General features: G+C 43.6%; 1 protein-coding gene across 5 annotated transcripts in view; it reads left to right on the top strand.

Annotated features, from left to right (window-relative positions):
* The window catches only part of LOC129812696 (AT-rich interactive domain-containing protein 1B-like), a 198,970-nt gene that overhangs the window by 141,556 nt on the left and 35,855 nt on the right, over positions 1 to 21,559 (top strand). For 3 of the 5 annotated variants that reach the window (XM_055864489.1, XM_055864488.1, XM_055864490.1), the window contains 2 exons: positions 3,289 to 3,604; positions 19,175 to 19,348. In XM_055864489.1, the coding sequence (XP_055720464.1) occupies positions 3,289 to 3,604; positions 19,175 to 19,348 (490 nt within the window). The remainder of the gene's footprint in view (positions 1 to 3,288; positions 3,605 to 19,174; positions 19,349 to 21,559) is intronic. The other 2 variants (XM_055864492.1, XM_055864491.1) reach the window with 1 other exon arrangement.

The following is a 21,559-nucleotide window of genomic DNA, read 5'->3' as shown; positions in this document are numbered from 1 at the left end:
CCCGCAGCTGCTCTGCAGACGTGCTCTATAAGCCATGTACACTACAGTAGATACAGACCTGAGCTATGTGGAGTGCTGTAAGACAGAGTCAGTGAAAAGAGGAAAACTCTGCTGTGCCTCTCCCACAGCTAACATCCCACTCTCACCCCCACCGCTCCAAGGTTAAGTACCCCACTGGTAATAGCCATGCTTTCGACAGCAGTTTGTGAGCCTGGATGCTTTGCTGAGCCCTTCTACTTTATTTGGTAAAAGGAGAGCTCAATCCCAGAGAGCCGCAGGGGCAGTGGAGGTTTTGGGAAATGGGTTGGACCAAGTACGGAGCCCTGAGGTGCTCCGTACTTGCTGCACCACAGACGCCCTGCTGAGAGAGATGCTGAGGTGGCTCTGAGAGGATCTACCTGGGGCCTCAGGCCAGAAGAGAGGGAGGGAGGGCGAAGAGAGCGAGAAAGGAAGGCGGGTGAGAGTGAGGGAGAATTTGAGAGAATTTCTGAGGAATAGAAAAGGAAAAAAATCACTTTTACCCATAATTCTTCTCTCCAAAAGAACGCTGTCATGCCCACCATTTGTTTGTGTTCGGCAACATACTATACAGTTTGTTTTTAACGTTAGCTAAGCAACTCTGGCCATTCTCTATGTCCTGCAGCTGTAGACTACTGCTGTGTAATCTGCGTTACGTTCCTCAGTGATGGAGTCCACAGATTCCAGCCAAAGCCAGGGATGGGTGAGCCGGTTGTTAGCAACGCTGCATCCAGTCTGCTGAGGAAGCAGTGTCTGTAATCTGTTCGGTCACAGTCCTCCTTTTCCCGCAGGAGTGTGGAGATTAAATACAGCTCGGCAACAGAATGCATGACCATGCCTGGAATTTCCATGTAATTGGTATCACACCGCAGTCCTCTCTCTGCCTCTCTCTGTCGGTTATAAATACCACACCTCCCAAAGGCAACCGCAGCCTGAGACGGCAGGGAGGGCGGGGTCAGGAGAATAGTAAGGTATGGAGGAGAAATTATATCTCTCTGCCGATTTTTCTCTCTGTTTTGCTTGTAAATGTGCCTTAACAGCAAAAGGAGCGGATAAAGCTGATGCTTAGGTGTGTGAGTGCTGTGTAAAAGTCTGAATGAGGACGAGAGGCCCCGCAGAGCAGCCCTGGATCATGTAGTGGTATTCTGGGTAAGAGATGGGCCCCTCAGTGGCTGTAGAGAACAGAGCGGAGCAGGGAGCGGCAACACTACTCCCCCCTGAAGTAGCACCCTGGCATGGCACCAGCTGCATTACCAGCAATCTTGGAAATGAACTATTATCACGCTGAAGAAGAACACCTCACAGGAAAGCTGAATGTAAATCCGTCTTGTCCGCCTGAAAAAAGCCCCAAAAACTAGAATACAACCAAGATTTTTTCTCAAACAGCTGCTTGAAGTGTATCTCTGGTCCCCCTAAACATAGCTCTTAAACTGAAGATAGTCTCTTAAATGTCAATACAGTATGATTGTTGAACTCTGTGAAGAACACATGTCCGCTTTTATGTGATCCTTCCTCGTCCATACGACTCTCACGGTAACGTTTGTAGAAGTGTAAACCACAGCAGATAGGAAACCCTAGCCCTCATGGAAACTTCACAGGCTCTGCCTCTTGCTCTTTTCTGATTGGCAGCCTGGATGCTAAAGATGGAAAAACCCAGTTGGAATATCCAAATGGGCCTCAGTGATGGGCCTCACACAAATGGGCCTCACACAACAACACACACACACAAAAAGAGCACTGCGAAGCGATGGAGCAGAGCCAGAGCCCAACCAGTGTGACTGGGGTTCAGCAGCTGTACGCTGTGGGCCGCTGACTCAGGCATTTCAGGTGCAGCACGTACTGTACAATGAGGAGGAGATGGAGGATACCACAAGACAGATGATTCCCAGGGTTCTCAACAATGTCACTGCTGAAAAGAGAGTGGAATGGTACTGTGCCTCACTGCATATACACACATGCACACACACACATCCACACACACCCTATCCATGTTTTAATATATCCTCCTGTGCTTGTCCTCCAACCACTTTTTTCTTTTAACGGTTCCTTTTTTGGAAAGTTGGCGATGAGGCCCCAAAACCCTTGACAGGTGTCAACTGTGTTCACAATCAGACTCCCCAGATACATATCTGGCACTCTATATTTCCTGCTACACTACATTTCATCACACTTTCTGGGCAAATCCAACTGGAGCAACAGAGTTTCATGGGAAGGACTTGTTTCGATTTGATATAAATCCCCTCTCCGGGGGAGCTTTTTTTTCTGTTGGACTCGCAGGCTTACGTCATAAGGAATGTCTTTCCTCTGAAGCAGCTCGAGGACACCAAAAGCTATTTCCATTTTTGGAGTCTGTTCCATGCGCGGAGTATTGTCATTGAACTTTCCTCATTCAGGTTTAAAGGGACTTGATCCCCTTTTCCAGACATATTCTCAGAGGATTAGGCTTTGAGCCCCGACTAAAGCACTCTTAATCAAATCAAAATAAATAGCCCCCTTCACAAAAGGGTCTCCACATTTTCCGTGTGTGTGTGGTGTGTGCGCACATGCATGCATGTGTGTGTGTTTTCTTGAATGTTTGTGTTTGTGACTCCTTTTCCAGCTGGTTCTGGAGTGTGTTAAGCCTAAATGTAGTGGTTTAAATGTGCGTAAGGAAGGCTTGTGCCATTATGGCTGCTGGGGCAGGAAGAAAGCCTTTACTGCAGATTACAGTGGCTCTCAAGTGTTTCTCAAACTCAAGCTTTGCAATTGTTCACATGGTGATTCAGCATCCCTCCCCTCCCATAGATGTCAAATCTGCAGCCAATATATCAATGGCAATGTCTTCAGTAAAACTGTATTCACAATTGCATAGATACACCATACAGAGGCTACTGAGTCAAAAGTGTAATGATGTAGTATGTGTCAGTTAAGCTGTTTCATCTGACATTTGCTTCTTTTTCACATATGATGTTGATCACAATTCTATCACAATATAATCCTTGTGCTGTGACGTCGTAGCTACATATTGTAATAATATGGTCATTTAGCAGGCGCTGTCATCTAAAACAACTTACAGTTGACTCGTAAAGCATGTATAGAAGAGTATCCTTGTGTGCCAAGCCTCTAGATTCTCCTCTGTGGTGGATGCAGAGCGAATGAGAGAAAATGACTACATGGAACTAGCATAAGATAGATAACTGTCACTTTATTCATGCTGAGGGATAAACTTACTGTTATTGTTAAACTGGCCTCTGCTAACTCCCAGATGTTCTATTTCTCCTCTGTCCTCAGGTAACTACCCACTTCCACCCAACTACGGCGGGACCCCCAGTGCCAACTACAGCGGCCCCGGCCCTGGCATGACCAACAGCCTGGGTATGAATGCCAGCAGCCCCATGCACGGCCAGGGTCCCGGGCAGCCCATGCCCATGGGCCGCAGTCTTGGCGCGGGCAGCCGACCCTACCCCAACATGGCCCCCAGTTCCCCCAGTATGCCCCAGCCGGCAGGCCCAGGGATGGGCCCTCCTTCACTGGGCAACGTCAACCGCAAGGCCCAGGAGGCAGCCACTTCCGTTGCGCAGGCCGCAGTCAACTCTGTACAGAGCAGGTGAGATGACATGTTTGTTTTTTTCACCAGTGGTCTCTCTGATGATGTGTGATTTGTGTGTGTGTGCGTGCGTGCGTGCGTGCGTGCGTGCGAGCATCTGTGTATGAGAGTGACATTGATAGACAGAGAGAGAAGAGGAGAGGAATTGGGCGGAAGGCTGATCACATTACTGCAATGTTCCAGTAAAAATGCTCTATTTGGAGAAGAGACTATTTTTACTACCCCCTGAAATAGTCTGCTAAAATGTGTGAGCACAGGGCATCACTCACTCACTTATGTCACTGCAGAGACTTTGGAGCTTTACGCTCTTCAGACTAAAGTTTCAGTGCGTAGTTCTCTATGCTCAAACTGTGGGGAGATATAGATCAGCATTTTGTGCCATGGAACTCCTTCAATTAAATCTCTTCTTGTTTAATACTAGAGTACAGTAAGAGCTTCATATAGGACAGGGTTCCCCAACCGGCTGAATTTGTCCCCCAGGTAGTTTTATTTGAGCCCCCAAGTTTTCTGAGCAAAATATCTCTCTATATACAGTATATATATATACTTTAAAAAATATATTTGTATTTTTTATTGTTGGACATAAAAGACTGTAAAAACACCAGGATATCAGCGCCAAGTGATTTTAATTGAGGAAATCTGTTCCCAGGTAATCCCACACATAATAGAGAGACGTGATCGTATACAAATGTAAGCAAGGTTTGAAATGATTATGTTTCAGTCAAATATTATATCTGTTTGGGCTTCTTGCAATCATTTTGCAGTCGACAAATGATTTGTAATTATGTTCCGGTCCCCCGTCCATCCGCTTAAGAAGAAATCGGTCAGTGGCTGAATCGAGTTGATGATCCCTGATGTAGGGCTTCTATCTATCTGGAAGGCATTTGAAGCACAATCTCTCTGGTGAAATGATGTCCAATGGAATATTGTGTTAGAGACTGAGTAGCAGTAGAAAAAACAGAGTCGTACAACGATGGTGATGTTACCTTGGAAAACACTTAACAAGATTTCAAGTGAACATAACATGCCCTTCACATGTACAACACAACACCAAGCTACTTAGGAAACTCAACATACCCTTGGACACCAACATAAAAAGCAGCATTATGAAGAACCTTGACACATATCAAGCAGCACATATTTATAGGGCCGGGACGATACCAGTATCGCAATATTTTTTCCATTGCAAAAATGAAAACACGAAGCAGACCTTACTCTTTGGTCCTTTAAAAACCTGCTGTATAAAACATTGTGTGCTATTGTAAGGTTCTGTATTTATTTTCTTAGTCAACCTTGTGTGCTGTTTCTTTGTGTTCTTGAACGTAGCCCTGTCTTTCATTTTTGTTCTTTGATTTCACCTGTGTTAGTTACTCACCTGGTCTCATCAGCTCCTTATTTAGTTCAGTTCATTCTGTTTGTGCCTTTGTGAGGTATTGTTAGTTTTGACTCTATTAAGCCTTTTCCTAGCTCGTTTGTGAGAACCAGTTATATCCTTCAGTCCTAGTTTTGATTCACCTGTCTGTTTGCCTACCTGTGGGTGACCGATTCCTGCCTTCTGCGAAATAAACACCTGCCGCGCTCTGCGCGTGAATCTACACCTTTTTCTCCCTGAGTATTCATTACAGATATAGCTTTGAAAATAAATGTGACTCTGGAGGACAACATAATATTTGTTTCCAACATTAGGGCTGTTTTCCTAAGTTAAATCCGCTTTGTGTTTTGTTTCCTTGCTACGATGCTCACGAGTATCGCAATACTGGTATCGTCCCGGCCCTACTTATTTATGTACTTACAGTATTTATGCTAAATGGAATGGGGAATGGGTAGATGGGTGTTATTTAGCTAGTGTGCTTGAGTGTTTAATGTGTGAGTGCTTCCCAGAGCAGGGCAGATTTGTGAGGAGGAAGTGGTAGGATGGTGTGTGGGCAGTAAAATCTGGCTGAACCCTGTCTTGGGACTATTTGTAAACATGGACCAGTCTTTCAAATGGTAGGAGGAACAGAATTGGTCATACTGAGCAGCTTGGGGCTTTGCCTTCTGAAGCAATGCGGACGGGGGGAGGCCAATCACCAATGCTTCTGCTGAAGTGGCCTTGTGAATGTGTATCCCTATTTATGTACAGAATATCATTAATTGAAATGAGGCTGGGAGCATAGTAACTAAAGGTTGTCTCTCCATGGCTCTTGGTCCTAGGCTTTGGGATAGTTAAAAGGCTGTCTCTCCATGCCTCTTGGTTCTAGGCTTTGGGATAGTTAAAAGGCTGTCTCTCCATGCCTCTTGGTCCTAGGCTTTGGGATAGTTAGAAGGCTGTCTCTCCATGCCTCTTGGTCCTAGGCTTTGGGGTAGTTAGAAGGCTGCCTCTCCATGCCTCTTGGTCCTAGGCTTTGGGATAGTTAGAAGGCTGCCTCTCCATGCCTCTTGGTTCTAGGCTCTGGGATAGTTAAAAGGCTGTCTCTCCATGGCTCTTGGTCCTAGGCTTTGGGATAGTTAAAAGGCTGTCTCTCCACGCCTCTTGGTTCTAGGCTTTGGGATAGTTAAAAGGCCGTCTCTCCATGCCTCTTGCTCCTAGGTCTTGGTCCTAGGCTTTGGGATAGTTAAAAGGCTGCCTCTCCATGGCTCTTGGTCCTAGGCTTTGGGATAGTTAAAAGGCTGTCTCTCCATACCTCTTGGTCCTAGGCTGGGGGCATAGTAACTAAAGGCTGTCTCTCCATGCCTCTTGGTCCTGGTCTTTGGGATAGTTAAAAGGCCAGAGGACCTGAGGGACCTACTGGGTACATAACTTAATAGCATGTCTGACATGTATTGGGGTTCAAAATCGTGGCTTGATTTAAAAACCAATAGAAGAATCTTAAAATGTATTCTAAAACTCACAGGCAGCCAATGCAGACTTTAAAACCAGTGTAATATGTGCTCTCCGTCTGGTCTTGGTCAGTACCTGTGCTGAAGAATTCTGTGTATTTTGCAGTTGACCAATGGCTTTTTTGGGTAGACCAGACAGGAGAACCTTACAGTAGTCAAGCCTGCTTGTAATAAAAGCATGTATGAGTCTCTCTGTATCAGCCTGAGAAACGGCCGCACCTTGGCAATGTTCCTCAAGTAGTAAAGAGCTATTTTGGTCACATTCCTACTGTGTGATTTGAAATGAAGTTCAGAATCTAAAATGACACCTAGGTTTTTTTACCTGGTGTTTTATCTTTATTGCCCGTTAATTAAAATGTGCGGCCAGATTCTCTCACTGTGCTTTGGCTCCAACAAGTACCTCGGTCTTGTCTTGATTTAGCTGGAGGAAGTTGTGAGCCATCCAACTATTTAAATGACTTATACAATCTAATAATTTATCTGTGGAGCTAAAATCCTCTGGTGACACAGAAATGAAAGTTGTGTATCATCTGCGTAGCAGGGAAAATCAATGTTGTGCTTTCTGATAACGCTGCCAAGGGGTAACATATATAAACTGAACAGTACCGGATCCAAATTCGAAACCTTGTGGAACGCCACTTGTGATATCTATTTTCTCTGAGTTATGTTCACCAAGGGTGACAAGAACTCTCGACCGGTTAAATAGGTCCTAAACCAATTTAGAACTGGACCGGAGAGAAGGACATCATGGTCAACAGTGTTGAATGCAGCACTTAAATCCAAGACTACATGAACAGAAAGCTGTTTGGCATCTGTGTTGGCTCTAAGATCATTTACCACTTCAACTAAGGCTGTCTCTGTGCTGTGGTGGACATGAAAACCAGATTGGATTTTTTTTTAAATACAGTTGGCACTTAAAAAAACATTTAGCTGTTTGAAAACCAATTTCTCCAGAATTTTGCTTAAGAATGGAAGGTTGGAGATTGGCAGAAAATTGCTAGGAGCTGAAGAATATAGATTACTTTTCTTCAGAAGGGGTTTCACCATAGCAGTTTTTAGTGCAGCGGGGAAAGTGCCTGTGAACAGGGAGTGATTAACAATAGCCTTCACTTCTTCAGATATGCAATTAAAAACTGTTTTGAAGAAGGTGGTGGGGATAGGATCGAGAAGGCAGGTAGAAGGCTTGGGATATCACTTTCCTGAGCACGTCTGTGTCAACCAGGGAAAATACATCCAGATTGCCTTTGCGTGTTAGGCTGACTGATACTCAGCCTAACGTTGGGTTGGATATCTTATCTCTGAAATATGCCACAAACTCATCCATCACATTTAGATGTGGAGGAAAGTTCACAAAGGTTTGCGGGAGTAGGATTTATCAGGCCATCGATGGTGGAGAAGAGCACTCTCTAATTATTCTGATTATTAGTGATCAAGTTAGAAAAATGTGCCCGTCTGGCATTTCTAATGGCCTTGTTATATATGCCAAGTTGCTCTCTCAGAATAGCATAATGGACCAGATAATGGTGATCAGATAAAGCAACGTCAACAATAGAGGATATGTCAATAGAAAGCCCTTGGTAATAAACAGGTCCATCTAGAGTATGGCTGTGCTTATGGGTAGGCACAATAGCATGTTGGATGAAGAGAATGAAACAAAACACGTTTCATATTTAAATAACTCATTTGGATTAATAAATAGGCCTACAATAATAACAATGATAAAAACAAATGATTATAAAATACGAGAAAAAAGAAAAAGAAAGTGCATTCTACCTGAATAGCGAGTTGCACCGTAGCCTGCATTTGGCCGTGCATTTGGACATTCTTCTCATCTTCGCCCACTACAATATGACAACTTCTCCATACGGGGGACATTCACCTTTTAGCAGGGCTCCAGACGAACATCTTCCTTTTCAGTTAGTGGCACCAGCCCATGATTTGTTCGCACCAATTTATTTTCAGGGCCTATCATCTTCTAAAGTCATTCACAGTGCTTTATTAAAAGTGTTATAGACTACTGAGATGGTATTGAAGAAATGCGTTGTTTCATCATCTTGTGATGTGATTACACATTTTAATGTGCAACCTAATCTAGAGATTGTCATGCATTTTTGATAGACACTTATACTATTGTTGTTATATTTTACTGTTAAAATAGGGCTGAATTTGTATTATTTTTAAAATGTCAATAGAGATGAATCTGGCTGCATCTTTACGTGCTCTAAGGTCACAGGCTGATTTATTTGGGGCTAATTCACCACCTGAGGAAGTGGAAAGTCAAAACACATTAGCTAGATCACGAACTCTAAAGATAATACCCACTCATAGTAGTCATGTACATTTCATGTAAAAAAGCCTACCGTCCAATACTTTACTTACACTTTATTGAGTTTAATTCTACAGGTACAGTGCACATTCATCAATGTTTCAGTAAAAGTGCCAACCGCAGTCCCTGGGCAGGTTATTAAAAACTATTACAATAACAATACAGACAACATAGGACAAGTAACACGCAGCTCGCAGGCAGACAGTAGCACAAAAAGCAACAAAACAAAATACATAAAAGCAACAAACAGTGTTTACACACCTCACAAGATACGTACATACAGTACAACAGATAACATGGAAAGCGGCAATACACAGCTAGGGATTATGTTCACAAGTCTGATTGGCCTTTAGCCATGTCTTTATGTTTTTTGTGTGAAGGTGTGATAGGTGGTGCAGTTATGTGTGTCTGATGGCAGTGTGTTCCAGACATGGGAAGCTCTCACAGAGAAAGCAGATTATCTGAAAGTGCTTTTCCTTAAGGGAACTATACAGTCACCTCTCACGGCAGACCTGGGATCTGTTGCCGTGGGTTTGGCTTTTCTGTTTAACAAAAGTACTAAGTGGGGCGGAGTTAGGCCATTTAGGATCTTGAAGACAAATGAAATCAAAATCAAATCAAACTTTATTGGTCACATGCGCTGAATACATGTGCAGACCTTACAGTGAAATGCTTACTTACAAGCCCTTAACCAACAGTGCAGGACAAGACAAGGAGCTTATGCTTTCTGAGGATGTAACAGTGATGATGGCTATTGGGCTTTCTATCAAGCACTTTGAGAGCCTGTTTGTACAGTAGACAGAGTGAATTGGTTTTAATGTTGTACGGCAAGCTTGGTCCCAACTAGTCAAGCAGCATGTTAAGTGAGGGAGTATCATAGCAATTACACCTTTGCTGCCTTTATAGTCAAACAATGTATCGGAAATTAGCTAGGTTGAATTTGGTTATTTGAGTTACTTTTTTAACCTGCTTTTTAAAAGAGAGGTTGGAATAAAATATGATGCCAAGGTACTGAATTGGATACCACCTGGAGCTTGTCCTCTGATACATAGATAGCTGCCTCAGTAGCGTCATTGCTCGCTCTGACACACTGAGCTCTGCCTCCGAGTTATGATTTCATCCATCTCAGGGCATCCGGGGAAGAGTTGAACTTGGACAGTTTTAGTGATGGGAACTTCATGGTCAACAGTATCAAATGCTTTCCTTAGGTCTAGAAACACAGCCCCAACAACATCCCCTTTGTCCGTTTCTGTGGAGGGGTTTGCTCTGAAGCCAAACTGCGTGGGTTGTAAAGGGGCTGTTGTTGAGGTGGGCCATCAGTTGCTCTGCTACACTTTTCAGTAACCTTCGACCCCACAGGTAGTATACTCATGGGCCTGTAGTTACTCACGTCAACAGGGTCACCTGATTTAAAGATGGGTGTTATTATGGCCGACTTCCAGACCCTTGGAAACACCCTCTGACCAATAGATGTGTTGGTGACCTTAGTAATGGGGCCAGTGAGTGACTCTTTGTAGTTGTTAAAGGTAGAGTCCAGCCCAAACACATCGTTGGCTTTAGAGTTCTTTAGTGAGCTAATCACCTTGTTCACCTTTGACTCAGAAACGTCCCTTGTGATGAAGACAGGTTGAGTGTCATACACTGGCACTGAGCCCAAGAAACCAGTGGAGGGGTTCTGTGTCAGTACCCTGACAGAGTCAACAAAGAATGACTTGAACGCTGTTGCTATTTTGCCTGCATGCTGTGTTAAACTGCCATTCATATTGATTTCTAGTCTTTTTGCAGTGTTACTATGGTCTGAATTTCCCTTAGCTTCACCAATTATGTTGATTAAAAAGTTGGCCTTGGCCTGTCTGATTTCTTTCATCACCTTATTTCTCAACATGTTAAAACCTATGTCTGTCATGCTCTAATTTGGACTTCCGCGCTGTTTTTAGGTCACGGTCTCGTTCTTTCATCAGTTTCCAGATTTCTCTATTTAGCCAAGGAAGAGTGCTCTTTTCGCCAGGTCTGGATTTGGTTTTCTTTAGGAAGTCATTTATTGTAGTCTGGATTGTGGATAGAAACATCTGACTGTCAGCTTCCACATTTGTATAGGACAGAAGATCATTCCAGTTAATTCCCTTAATTGCGTATTCAAAATCATTTAATTCAGTATCCTGAGCTGATCCGGTTTTCTACAGTAGAGAGGTTAAACCTGTTCAGTAGAGAGGTTAAACCTGTTCAGTGGAGAGGTTAAACCTGTTCAGTAGAGAGGTTAAACCTGTTCAGTAGAGAGGTTAAACCTGTTCTTAGAAAGCTTTCTGTGTCAGATTATGGTCAAACAGCCCAGTAACCATATTGAATGATTGTCAATCTCGCTGGTTTATTACTGAACACCAGATTATTCTGTGTTTTAGAAGAAAAAGTCATACCGGTTGGCCATTTAACTAGCTGTGTAAGGTCAAAGGTATTAGTGACTCGTTTGAGGATTTTCATCATTAATGTTCAAATCTCCCATTAAGATGACCTCTATCCCAAAATCACATTCCCTAAGCATGTTATTAAACTGATCAAAAAACACACTTTTGGTGGAAGGTGGTCTGTACACTCCAATAAGTAAAAAATATATTTGGGGGGACAGTTTAACGTTTGGCCAATATATTCTAGTTCATTATCACATGACCAATCAATTTGTTTACATCGGATATGTTCTTTAATTAAAATCATCGTTGTAGCCGGGCTAGGGCTGTTGCGGTGACCATATAACCGCCACACTGGGGTCATGAGTCATGACCGCAGTAAAATTCCATGTCACGGTAATCTCCTGTTATGCACACTGAATTAAAGTAATGCACTCTGCACATGCGTTAGTAGTACCCAATTCGCTAACGACCATCAGGTCCTAATGGCCTTCTACTCAGGGCTCTGTTGTCCCTCCATCAGGTCCTAATGGCCTTCTATTCAGGGCTCTGTTGTCCCTCCATCAGGTCCTAATGGCCTTCTACTCAGGGCTCTGTTGTCCCTCCATCAGGTCCTAATGGCCTTCTACTCAGGGCTCTGTTGTCCCTCCATCAGGTCCTAATGGTCTGCTACTCAGGGCTCTGTTGTCCCTCCATCAGGTCCTAATGGCCTTCTACTCAGGGCTCTGTTGTCCCTCCATCAGGTCCTAATGGCCTGCTACTCAGGGCTCTGTTGTCCCTCCATCAGGTCCTAATGGCCTGCTACTCAGGGCTCTGTTGTCCCTCCATCAGGTCCTAATGGTCTGCTACTCAGGGCTCTGTTGTCCCTCCATCAGGTCCTAATGGCCTTCTACTCAGGGCTCTGTTGTCCCTCCATCAGGTCCTAATGGCCTTCTACTCAGGGCTCTGTTGTCCCTCCATCAGGTCCTAATGGCCTTCTACTCAGGGCTCTGTTGTCCCTCCATCAGGTCCTAATGGCCTGCTACTCAGGGCTCTGTTGTCCCTCCATCAGGTCCTAATGGCCTTCTACTCAGGGCTCTGTTGTCCCTCCATCAGGTCCTAATGGCCTGCTACTCAGGGCTCTGTTGTCCCTCCATCAGGTCCTAATGGCCTTCTACTCAGGGCTCTGTTGTCCCTCCATCAGGTCCTAATGGCCTTCTACTCAGGGCTCTGTTGTCCCTCCATCAGGTCCTAATGGCCTGCTACTCAGGGCTCTGTTGTCCCTCCATCAGGTCCTAATGGCCTTCTACTCAGGGCTCTGTTGTCCCTCCATCAGGTCCTAATGGCCTTCTACTCAGGGCTCTGTTGTACCTCCATCAGGTCCTAATGGCCTTCTATTCAGGGCTCTGTTGTCCCTCCATCAGGTCCTAATGGCCTTCTACTCAGGGCTCTGTTGTACCTCCATCAGGTTCTAATGGTCTGGTACTTAGGGCTCTATTGTTCTTCCATCAGGTTCTAATTGTCTGGTACTCAGGGCTCTATTGCTCCTCCATCAGGTTCTAATGGTCTGGTACTCAGGTCTCTATTGTCCCTCTATCAGGTTCTAATGGTCTGGTACTCAGTGCTCTATTGTTCCTCCATCAGGTTCTAATGGTCTTGTACTCAGGGCTCTATTGTTCCTCCATCAGGTTCTAATGGTCTGGTACTCAGGGCTCTATTGTTCTTCTAACCACTCTGTGGAAATGCAAATGAAATCTAAAATCCCATCAAACACTTCTCATCAAAACAGTAGGCCTATCTTACTTTTAAAACTCACCTCACTGTGATGATCAATTTTAAGAAAAGTTATTTTGTCTTTAGTACACAATTGGTCTAGCCTATGCTCCAAAAAAATAAATAAATAAATAATAGTAATTGTCTTTGAGTGTGTACTGTATTGGTATGCATACTGGGTGGACTGTTTACCTTATGCTATGCTCCAATCTTTCTACTAATAAGTCCAGGCGAGAATGTATAGGCCCAGGCAATGCTATTGGTTCATTGATTGTGCAGGGTGGCTTATGGTTAGCCTGCAATCATAGTGAATTTGTATTTTATTTTGAATAGCCTAGTAATAGGGCATTTTTTATATTTTCATAATTAATAGGCGGACTCATTACCTTTAGTTACAAAATATCTCACCACTGTGTGTCTTCATCTCCTCCTCTTTCTCCTGCATTCCTTTCTCGAGCGCGCAGAGAGGGGCTGTCAAAAGTTTAATATGTTTCGTTGTGAAAACATGTTACTTGGTTTCCAAAATTACGCACTGGGTAGCTGCAGGAACAGGGTTGGAGAGCCCATGGCATACAGAGTTTGGACGGAATATCACCTATCGCACAGTGAGAGTCAGGCATGCTCCTCAAACAGTGGTTGATGATTGGAGTGAAATAACCGGAGAGTAGCCTACCAGGCATGATTGAAAAAACGAACCAGTGGGAAAGCGGCCTCTATTTGCTATTCATAAGGATGTCTTTTTCCCCCTGCCCCTGTTCCTGCCCATTTGATAATGGGCCATTCTAAATTGAAACTAATTTTACATATTAGTAAAGACAAGATTCAATTGAGAATAGTCTGGAGCAGTGGAAACGCGTTCTCTGGAGTGATGAATCACACTTCACCATCTGGCAGTCCGACAAACAAATCTGGGATTGGCGGATGCCAGGAGAACGCTACCAGCCCGAATGCATAGTTCCAACTGTAAAGTTTGGTGGATGAGTAATAATATTCTGGGGCTGTTTTCGTGATTTGGGCTAGGCCCCTTAGTTCCAGTGAAGGGAAATCTTAACGCTACAGCAGACAATGACATTCTAGATGAGTCTGTGCTTTCAACTTTGTGGCAACGGTTTGGGAAAGGCCCTTTCCTGTTTCAGCATGACAGTGCCCCAGCGCACAAAGCGATGTCCATACAGAAATGGTTTGTCGAGATCAGTGTGGAAGAACTTGACTGGCCTGCACAGAGCCCTGACCTTAACCCCGTCGAACACCTTTAGGATGAATTTGAATGCTGACTGCGATCCAGGCCTAACCGCACAACATCAGTGCCCGACCTCACTAATGCTCTTGTGGCTGAATGGAAGCAAGTCCCCTCAGCAATGTTCCATCATCTAGTGGAAAGCATTCCCATGATAGTGGAGGCTGTTATTGCAGCAAAGGGGGACCAACTCCATGTTAATACCCATGATTTTGAAATGAGATGCTCTACGAGCAGGTGTCCAGCCCACATACTTTTGGTTATGTAGTGTAGCTTAGCAGTTTCCGATAGGTGTTGGAGGAATTGTGTTTGTTACTTCCAAGCGATTGTGAGTAGGGAGCAAGGTAGACTTGGCCATTATTCAGGTCATCGAGGTGTTTACTGTCCACTCTGCCCCCCCCCCCCCCCCCCCCCCCCCATCCATATGCAATCACAATGGCCAATGTGCATTTCGCATCTCAAAGCCATATCAAATATCTTTGTAGTTGCTATTGAGCTCATAATTGAGAGTTGAGAAATAAAAAGTATACCCACAGAAAGATGAAAACATCCTATCCCCATCTGTGACAACAGGATAGCTGTGTTTTCCCAGCAATTGGATTTAAAAATGTTATACAATCAGAACACTTTTCTTTCTCCCTGAGCATTTTTTCCAACGGGAAAGAAAGAGTAGCTCACTCGACACAGCAGCAGGCCCCAGCCTAACAGGTACAGAGGCAGGCAAGCAGACACTTTTATTACAGGATTCAGGAAGATAATGTACTTTAATGTTTGGACAAATCATGGTTTTAGCCTTCTAAAAAATAGCCCGTTTTTAGTTAGGTGATGAATGTGCAGCACTGATGCACCAATACATGTTTTTCCTGCACAGCCAAGTCAAAGGGTTGCAAAATGTGACGAAGTGGTCGCAGTCTGGAGCCCTGCCTTGTAGGCTTTTCACCATAGGCATACTCTAACTTTTGTTTCACTTCAATTAAAAAGGCCTCCATCTTCGCAATCAACAGTAGCCTGGGCCAAGGGAATTTTTTTCTAGGAAGTCGGAAGTTGAAGTCAGAAGTTGAAGTCGGAAGTTTACATACACCTTAGCCAAATATATTTAAATTCAGTTTCACAATTCCTGATATTTAATCCTAGTAAACATTTCCTGTCTTAGGTCAGTTAGGATCACCACTTTATTTTAAGAATGTGAAATGTCAGAATAATAGTAGAGAGAATGATTTATTTCAGCTTTTGTTTCTTTCATCACATTCCCAGTGGGTCAGAAGTTTACATACACTCAATTAGTAATTGGTAGCATTTCCTTTAAATTGTTTAACTTGGGTCAAACGTTTCAGGTAGCCTTCCACAAGCTTCCCACAATAAGTTGGGTGAATTTTGTCCCATTCCTCCTGACAAAGCTGGTGTAAGGTTTGTAGGCCTCCTTTCTCGCACATGCTTTTTCAGTTCTGCCCACACATTTTCTATAGGATTGAGGTCAGGGCTTTGTGAGGGCCACTCCAATACCTTGACTTTGTTGTCCTTAAGCCATTTTGCCACAACTTTGGAAGTATGCTTGGGGTCATTGTCCATTTGGAAGACCCATTTGCGTCCAAGCTTTAACTTCCTGACTGATGTCTTGAGATGTTGCTTCAATATGTCCATATAATTTTCCTACCTCATGATGCCATCTATTTTGTGAAGTGTTAATAAGAAATTTGTGGAGTGGTTGAAAAACAAGTTTTAATGACTCCAACCTAAGTGGATGTAAGCTTCCGACTTCAACTGTACATGGGAAGGTATTATGTACCGTGTCCACTCCTCTTCTATTTGTGCCAAACATGTTTTAATCTAAGGCAAAATCCTACACCGTCCTCACTGGACTAAACTCAGGCTTAGATCTATCCTGATGTCGACCCTGTTTGCGACAGGTGTCGGCAAGCTCCTGCTTCATTAATGCATATGTTTTGGTCCTGCTCTTCTCTACATAACTATTGGTCTGCCATCTTTGATACAATATCTAAAGTATTACAAGTGCTTTTTGCTCCTACTGCCATAACATCATTATTTGGGGTAATACCTGAGACAATCCGGACCCTCTCTTTCTAAAATTATCCGCCGCAATTGTTGCAACCCCTATTACTAGCCTGTTCAACCTCTCTTTCTTATCGTCTGAGATCCCTAAAGATTGGAAAGCTGCCGTGGTCCTCTTCAAATGGGGAGACACTCTAGACCTAAACTGTTACAGACCCGAATCTATCCTACCCTGCCTTTCTAAAGTCTTCGAAAGCCAAGTTAACAAACAGATCACCAACCATTTCGAATCCCACTGTACCTTCTCCGCTATGCAATCTGGTTTCCGAGATGGTCATGGGTGCACCTCTGCCACGCTCAAGGTCCTAAACGATATCATAACCGCCATCGATAAAGACAGTACTGTGCAGCCATCTTCATCGACCTGGCCAAGGCTTTCGACTCTGTCAATCACTGCATTCTTATCGGCAGACTCAATAGCCTTGGTTTCTCAAATGACTGCCTTGCCTGGTTCACCAACTACTTCTCAGATAGAGTTCATTGTGCCAAATCGGAGGGCCTGTTGTCCGGACCTCTGGCAGTCTCAATGGGGGTACCACAGAGTTCAATTCTCGGGCCGACTCTTTTCTCTGTATATATCAATGTCGCTCTTGCTGCTGGTGATTCTCTGATTCACCTCTACGCAGACAACACCATTCTGTATACTTCTGGCCCTTCTTTGTACACTGTGTTAACAAATCTCCAAACGAGCTTCAATGCCATGGCCTCCAACTGCTCCTAAATGTTAGTAAAACTAAATGCATGCTCTTCAACCGATCGCTGCCTGCACCCGCCCGCCCGACGAGCATCACATATATTTAAAACATACTACAACACTACCAAAATACACATCTGACTTTGTAGCCTTTGTGAGTTTGTTGGCAAGAAGGTTGATTTGACTTCTGTGGAAGTCGCCCTCTCCTCCCTCTCATTTTCTGTGGATTAAAGATGTCCTACACTTTAGTAAATTGGAGAAGATAAAATTTACCCTACGGTGTTTTTTCTGCCAATTCTACTGAATGTGGCAACCTTTCTTTACCTATGTAGAGACACTGCAATTTCCCTCTACAGTAAACGTCCTACCTGAGCTTTGTACTTAATTGATCTACCTTTGTGAGTGTTTAATATTAGCCTGTCTTATTATTATAATTGTTCTATTCGTTTTGAAGACTAGCCATGTTTTATTTTTTTGTGCACTTTTTTGTCTCTAATGCATGTTTTGAAAGTATTACTTAAGTATTTTATATTTTCATATAGGCGTATACATTTCTACCTCATTCAAAAAGCATGTTCCTACGGTATATCAAATGTATAAAACCACAAGTTCAATGTACTGTATTTCAAACATTGTTTACTGTAACTGTGAAAGAAAATACCAAGAAAAAGTGACAAAAAATAAATAATAATAAGTATCTCGATGCGATGGAGAGGATGGCAAGGGATGAAAGTCGTCCTTGATCCGCTTTTGACCGGATGCTGTTGTGGCTGGTATAGTGAGGACCAGCTGCATTAACTTTGTCACCTCATGGATTTGTCTCGTACCATTTGTGAACTGTACTATCCAACAAGATCAGCCTTAAGTCTAACGAATACTTTGCATATTTTGACAGGTTCTCGTTTGCTGGTGTCAAACTTTTGTGACATTGTTTAGATTTTTTCCCAGTTCACTAAGCCAAGGAAATTAAATTCACCAAAGTGCTCAAACCTGGCTCTCATCTGAACATTGTTATTGTGCAGTATGTTGTAGTAAATGCACCCCGTTTACTACGAGTTTCGCATTCTGCCAGGCCCAGTTCATTGCATTTCTGCTCGAATCGCTCATAGAAACTATCAAAGTCTTGTCGCTGCAGAAACTCATATCCATCACTTTGTTCTGCAGAACACGGAAGTGCACGTCAGTTTAATTGAAAATTCCTACAATAGGCAGCATGTGTAGCATGAATTAGCTAGGGCTTTCAAAATCTCACGGTTCTCTTTTACCTTGGCATTGTGCATGCTGATGTTCAATCTCCGTTGTTCATTCAATGCCAGATCTATCCGTGAGTTGCCAAATGTCTTAAGAGCTATCTGGCTTTAGATGTGAGACACCGATTTCACATGCTTGTTGAGTGCTATAGGCAGTAACTGTCTCTTGTCCACACGCTGTCGCTGGTGGAGAACAGCAGGCGGGAAGCAGTAGAATTGGCTGCTAGCAGCGCAGCCACAGAGCCAGTCTTTCCGTTGATAACAATCAGATTGAAATGATCGTGTTATTTTCTGTCCTTTCCTTTGATGTTAGGTTCCTAAGCTCAGGTGTTGGTCTTCCATTCCTTATCACCCCCTGTTAAGCTAGAAAATCAACTTTAAAAACAGTTTCCGATGCATAATGTTAGCCATTCTGATGAACGTAACAGCCAAAAGGCGGCTGATGACGTATGACGTCCACAGGCAGGAGGGAGCCCGGCCTATCCTCCTGCTTGTCCCATTACTTTTTTCACTCCAATACGCATTCACATGTATTATTTGAGTGCAATAATGAATGGGACATATTGACACATGAAAGACAGCGAAGCTCTCTGGCTGCCTTTTGGAGTCCGTTAGCTGGCATTATATGGTAGAAACACGCATGCGCAAGTCATGTCAATGTCTTGCATTGAGTTTGGAGTTTGAAGGGCTGGAGAAAGGCACACAGCGAGGCTGCCTTTCCCCTCGAATCATTGTGTACTGTACCAGATCACTGCAAATTTGGGTAGTAAGAACTAGTTCAGAAATTGATTTTATAATGCAGAAAAAACATGACAAAATTATTATTGATTTAAAAAAAAAATATATATATATATATATAAAATAATTGCTTATTCATTTTCACAGGGTAGGTACTGACCACACTTCACTGTAGTGTTCCTTGGGTTGAATTAATGCTGTTTGTTTAGCACTTTCCCTCAAACTCTTGTTTCCCTCTGCAGTAGACCTCCCTGTGTGAGGTCCCCAGCCCTCCACACCTCTTCTGGACCCAGTCCCCTGCCCCCTCTTCCCACCACACCCACCCCTCCTCCTCCTCCTCCTCCTCCTCCTCCTCCTCCTCCTCCTCTCCAACCTCCACACCCCAACTACAACACCCCTCATTCTCAGCAACACGGGTAGGTCAACCAAGCACCATCTCCAAACCACTAACCCTAACGTGTTACTGTTCAGCCTGAAAATGTGCTCATTTGATGCTCATTATGGGTGATATTGCACCTACATGACACCTAAACTAATCTGGCCAAAGATAGCATCACTGGCTAAAATTGCTTATGAGGGATTTCACTGGTTGCTAACTGCTAACCTGTGTTTAACTTTCTGTTGCCAACTCTTGCTAAATTTGCATGGCTCTCTGAACTCCCTTTCAACACCCAAGCAATATGTTGTTTTCAGCAAATCTGGAGGTTTCAACCCTCTTGACATTCATTATGTTTAGTTTGTTCAGAGGCCAGCCATAACTTTTCGATGACCACCACAGTGCTCCATTCATCTCGTGGTGGGATATCAGAACTCTAAATAGAACTATAGACAACGCCTGCCAGTTTCAGTTGAATCTCGACATCGCTCATAAGTAATATCACAAACAAACCAAAAGAGAGTTCCCTTATGTGGCTTTCTTTTGAGAGTGAAACAGAGAGTCAGCATCATCCCCAAGCGTGTTAATAATGACAAATGAATCCTTCTCCATGTTGAATTTGTTAACATGCATTTCTCTGTGGAGAGAGCGCTCACCATGGTCGATGGTGATGCATCATGGGGCCGGTTGGCATTTGGAGAATCCTGTCTGTGTCTGCGTTGTTTGACACTGTGATTAATGGTCAGGAGAGCGCTGCAGACAGACTATGTAAATGCTGAAGGAGCCATTAACAGACATCTTCACTGTCAATAAGAAGTGGCACAACATCATGCATACTGCTGGGGCAAATCACAAAGCCTGTCAATCTCCACTGTCATTCTACCAGACACCCAGACATAGGCCCACGGTGAGAGAGGCTGGCGGGAGAGGGCGGGAGGGTGGGAGGCATTGTCTTTACCTACCTGACTCTCTTAACCACTCCACCACAGTTTTTCTGTCATCCTCACCTGTCCCCTCTTTCAGCACACTCTCCCTCCCTCCCTCAGCCCTGTCCTCTTTCTTATCACCCTCTCACCCAGGCCTTCAGAAATGGTCTCTTCCAGTTGCTCTCCTAGTCCATAATATAGCATACATACAGTTGAAGTCTGAAGTTTACATACACTTAGGTTGGAGTCATTAAAACTCGTTTTTCAACCAATCCACAAATTTCTTCTTAACAAACTATAGTTTTGGCAAGTCGGTTCGGACATCTACTTTGTGCACGACACAAGTAATTTGTCCAACAATTGTTTACAGACAGATTATTTCACAATTCCAGTGGGTCAGAAGTTTACATACACTAAGTTGACTATGCTTTTAAACAGCTTGGAAAATTCCAGAAAATGATGTCATGGCTTTAGAAGCTTCTGACAGGCTAATTGACAATATTTTCGTCAATTGGAGGTGTACCTGTAGATGTATTTCAAGGCCTACCTTTAAACTCAGTGCCTCTTTGCTTGACATCATGGGAAAATCAAAAGAAATCAGCCAGGACCTAAAAAAAACAAATTGTAGACCTCCACACATCTGGTTCATCCTTGGGAGCAATTTCCAAATGCCTGAAGATACCACGTTCATCTGTACAAACAATAGTACGCAAGTATAAACACCATGGGACCACGCAGCCTTCATACCACTCAGGAAGGAGATGCCTTCCTTCTTCTAGAGATGAACGTACTTTGGTGCGAAAAGTGCAAATCAATCCCAGAACAACAGCAAAGGACCTTGTGAAGATGCTGGAGGAAACAGGTGCAAAAGTATCTATACAAAGATCATACTCTTTGGAGAATGTCCTCTGGTCTGACGAAACAAAAATAGAACTGTTTGGCCATAATGACCATCGTTATGTTTGGAGGAAAAAGGGGGATGCTTGCAAGCCGAAGAACATCATCCCAACCGTGAAGCACGGGGGTGGCAGTATCATGTTGTGGGGGTGCTTTGCTGCAGGATGGACTGGTGCACTTCACAAAATAGATGGCATCATGAGGTAGGAAAATTATGTGGATATATTGAAGCAACATCTCAAGACATCAGTCAGGAAGTTAAAGCTTGGTCGCAAATGGGTCTTCCAAATGGACAATGACCCCAAACATACTTCCAAAGTTGTGGCAAAATGGCTTAAGGACAACAAAGTCAAGGTATTGGAGTGGCCATCACTAAGCGCTGACCTCAATCCTATAGAAAATGTGTGGGCAGAACTGAAAAAGCGTGT

The sequence above is a fragment of the Salvelinus fontinalis genome, chromosome 16 (assembly GCF_029448725.1).
Source record: "Salvelinus fontinalis isolate EN_2023a chromosome 16, ASM2944872v1, whole genome shotgun sequence".
NCBI classification, from domain to species: domain Eukaryota; kingdom Metazoa; phylum Chordata; class Actinopteri; order Salmoniformes; family Salmonidae; genus Salvelinus; species Salvelinus fontinalis.
The sequence above is the reverse complement of the archived record's forward strand: the minus strand, read 5'-3'. Positions and strand labels throughout refer to the sequence as shown.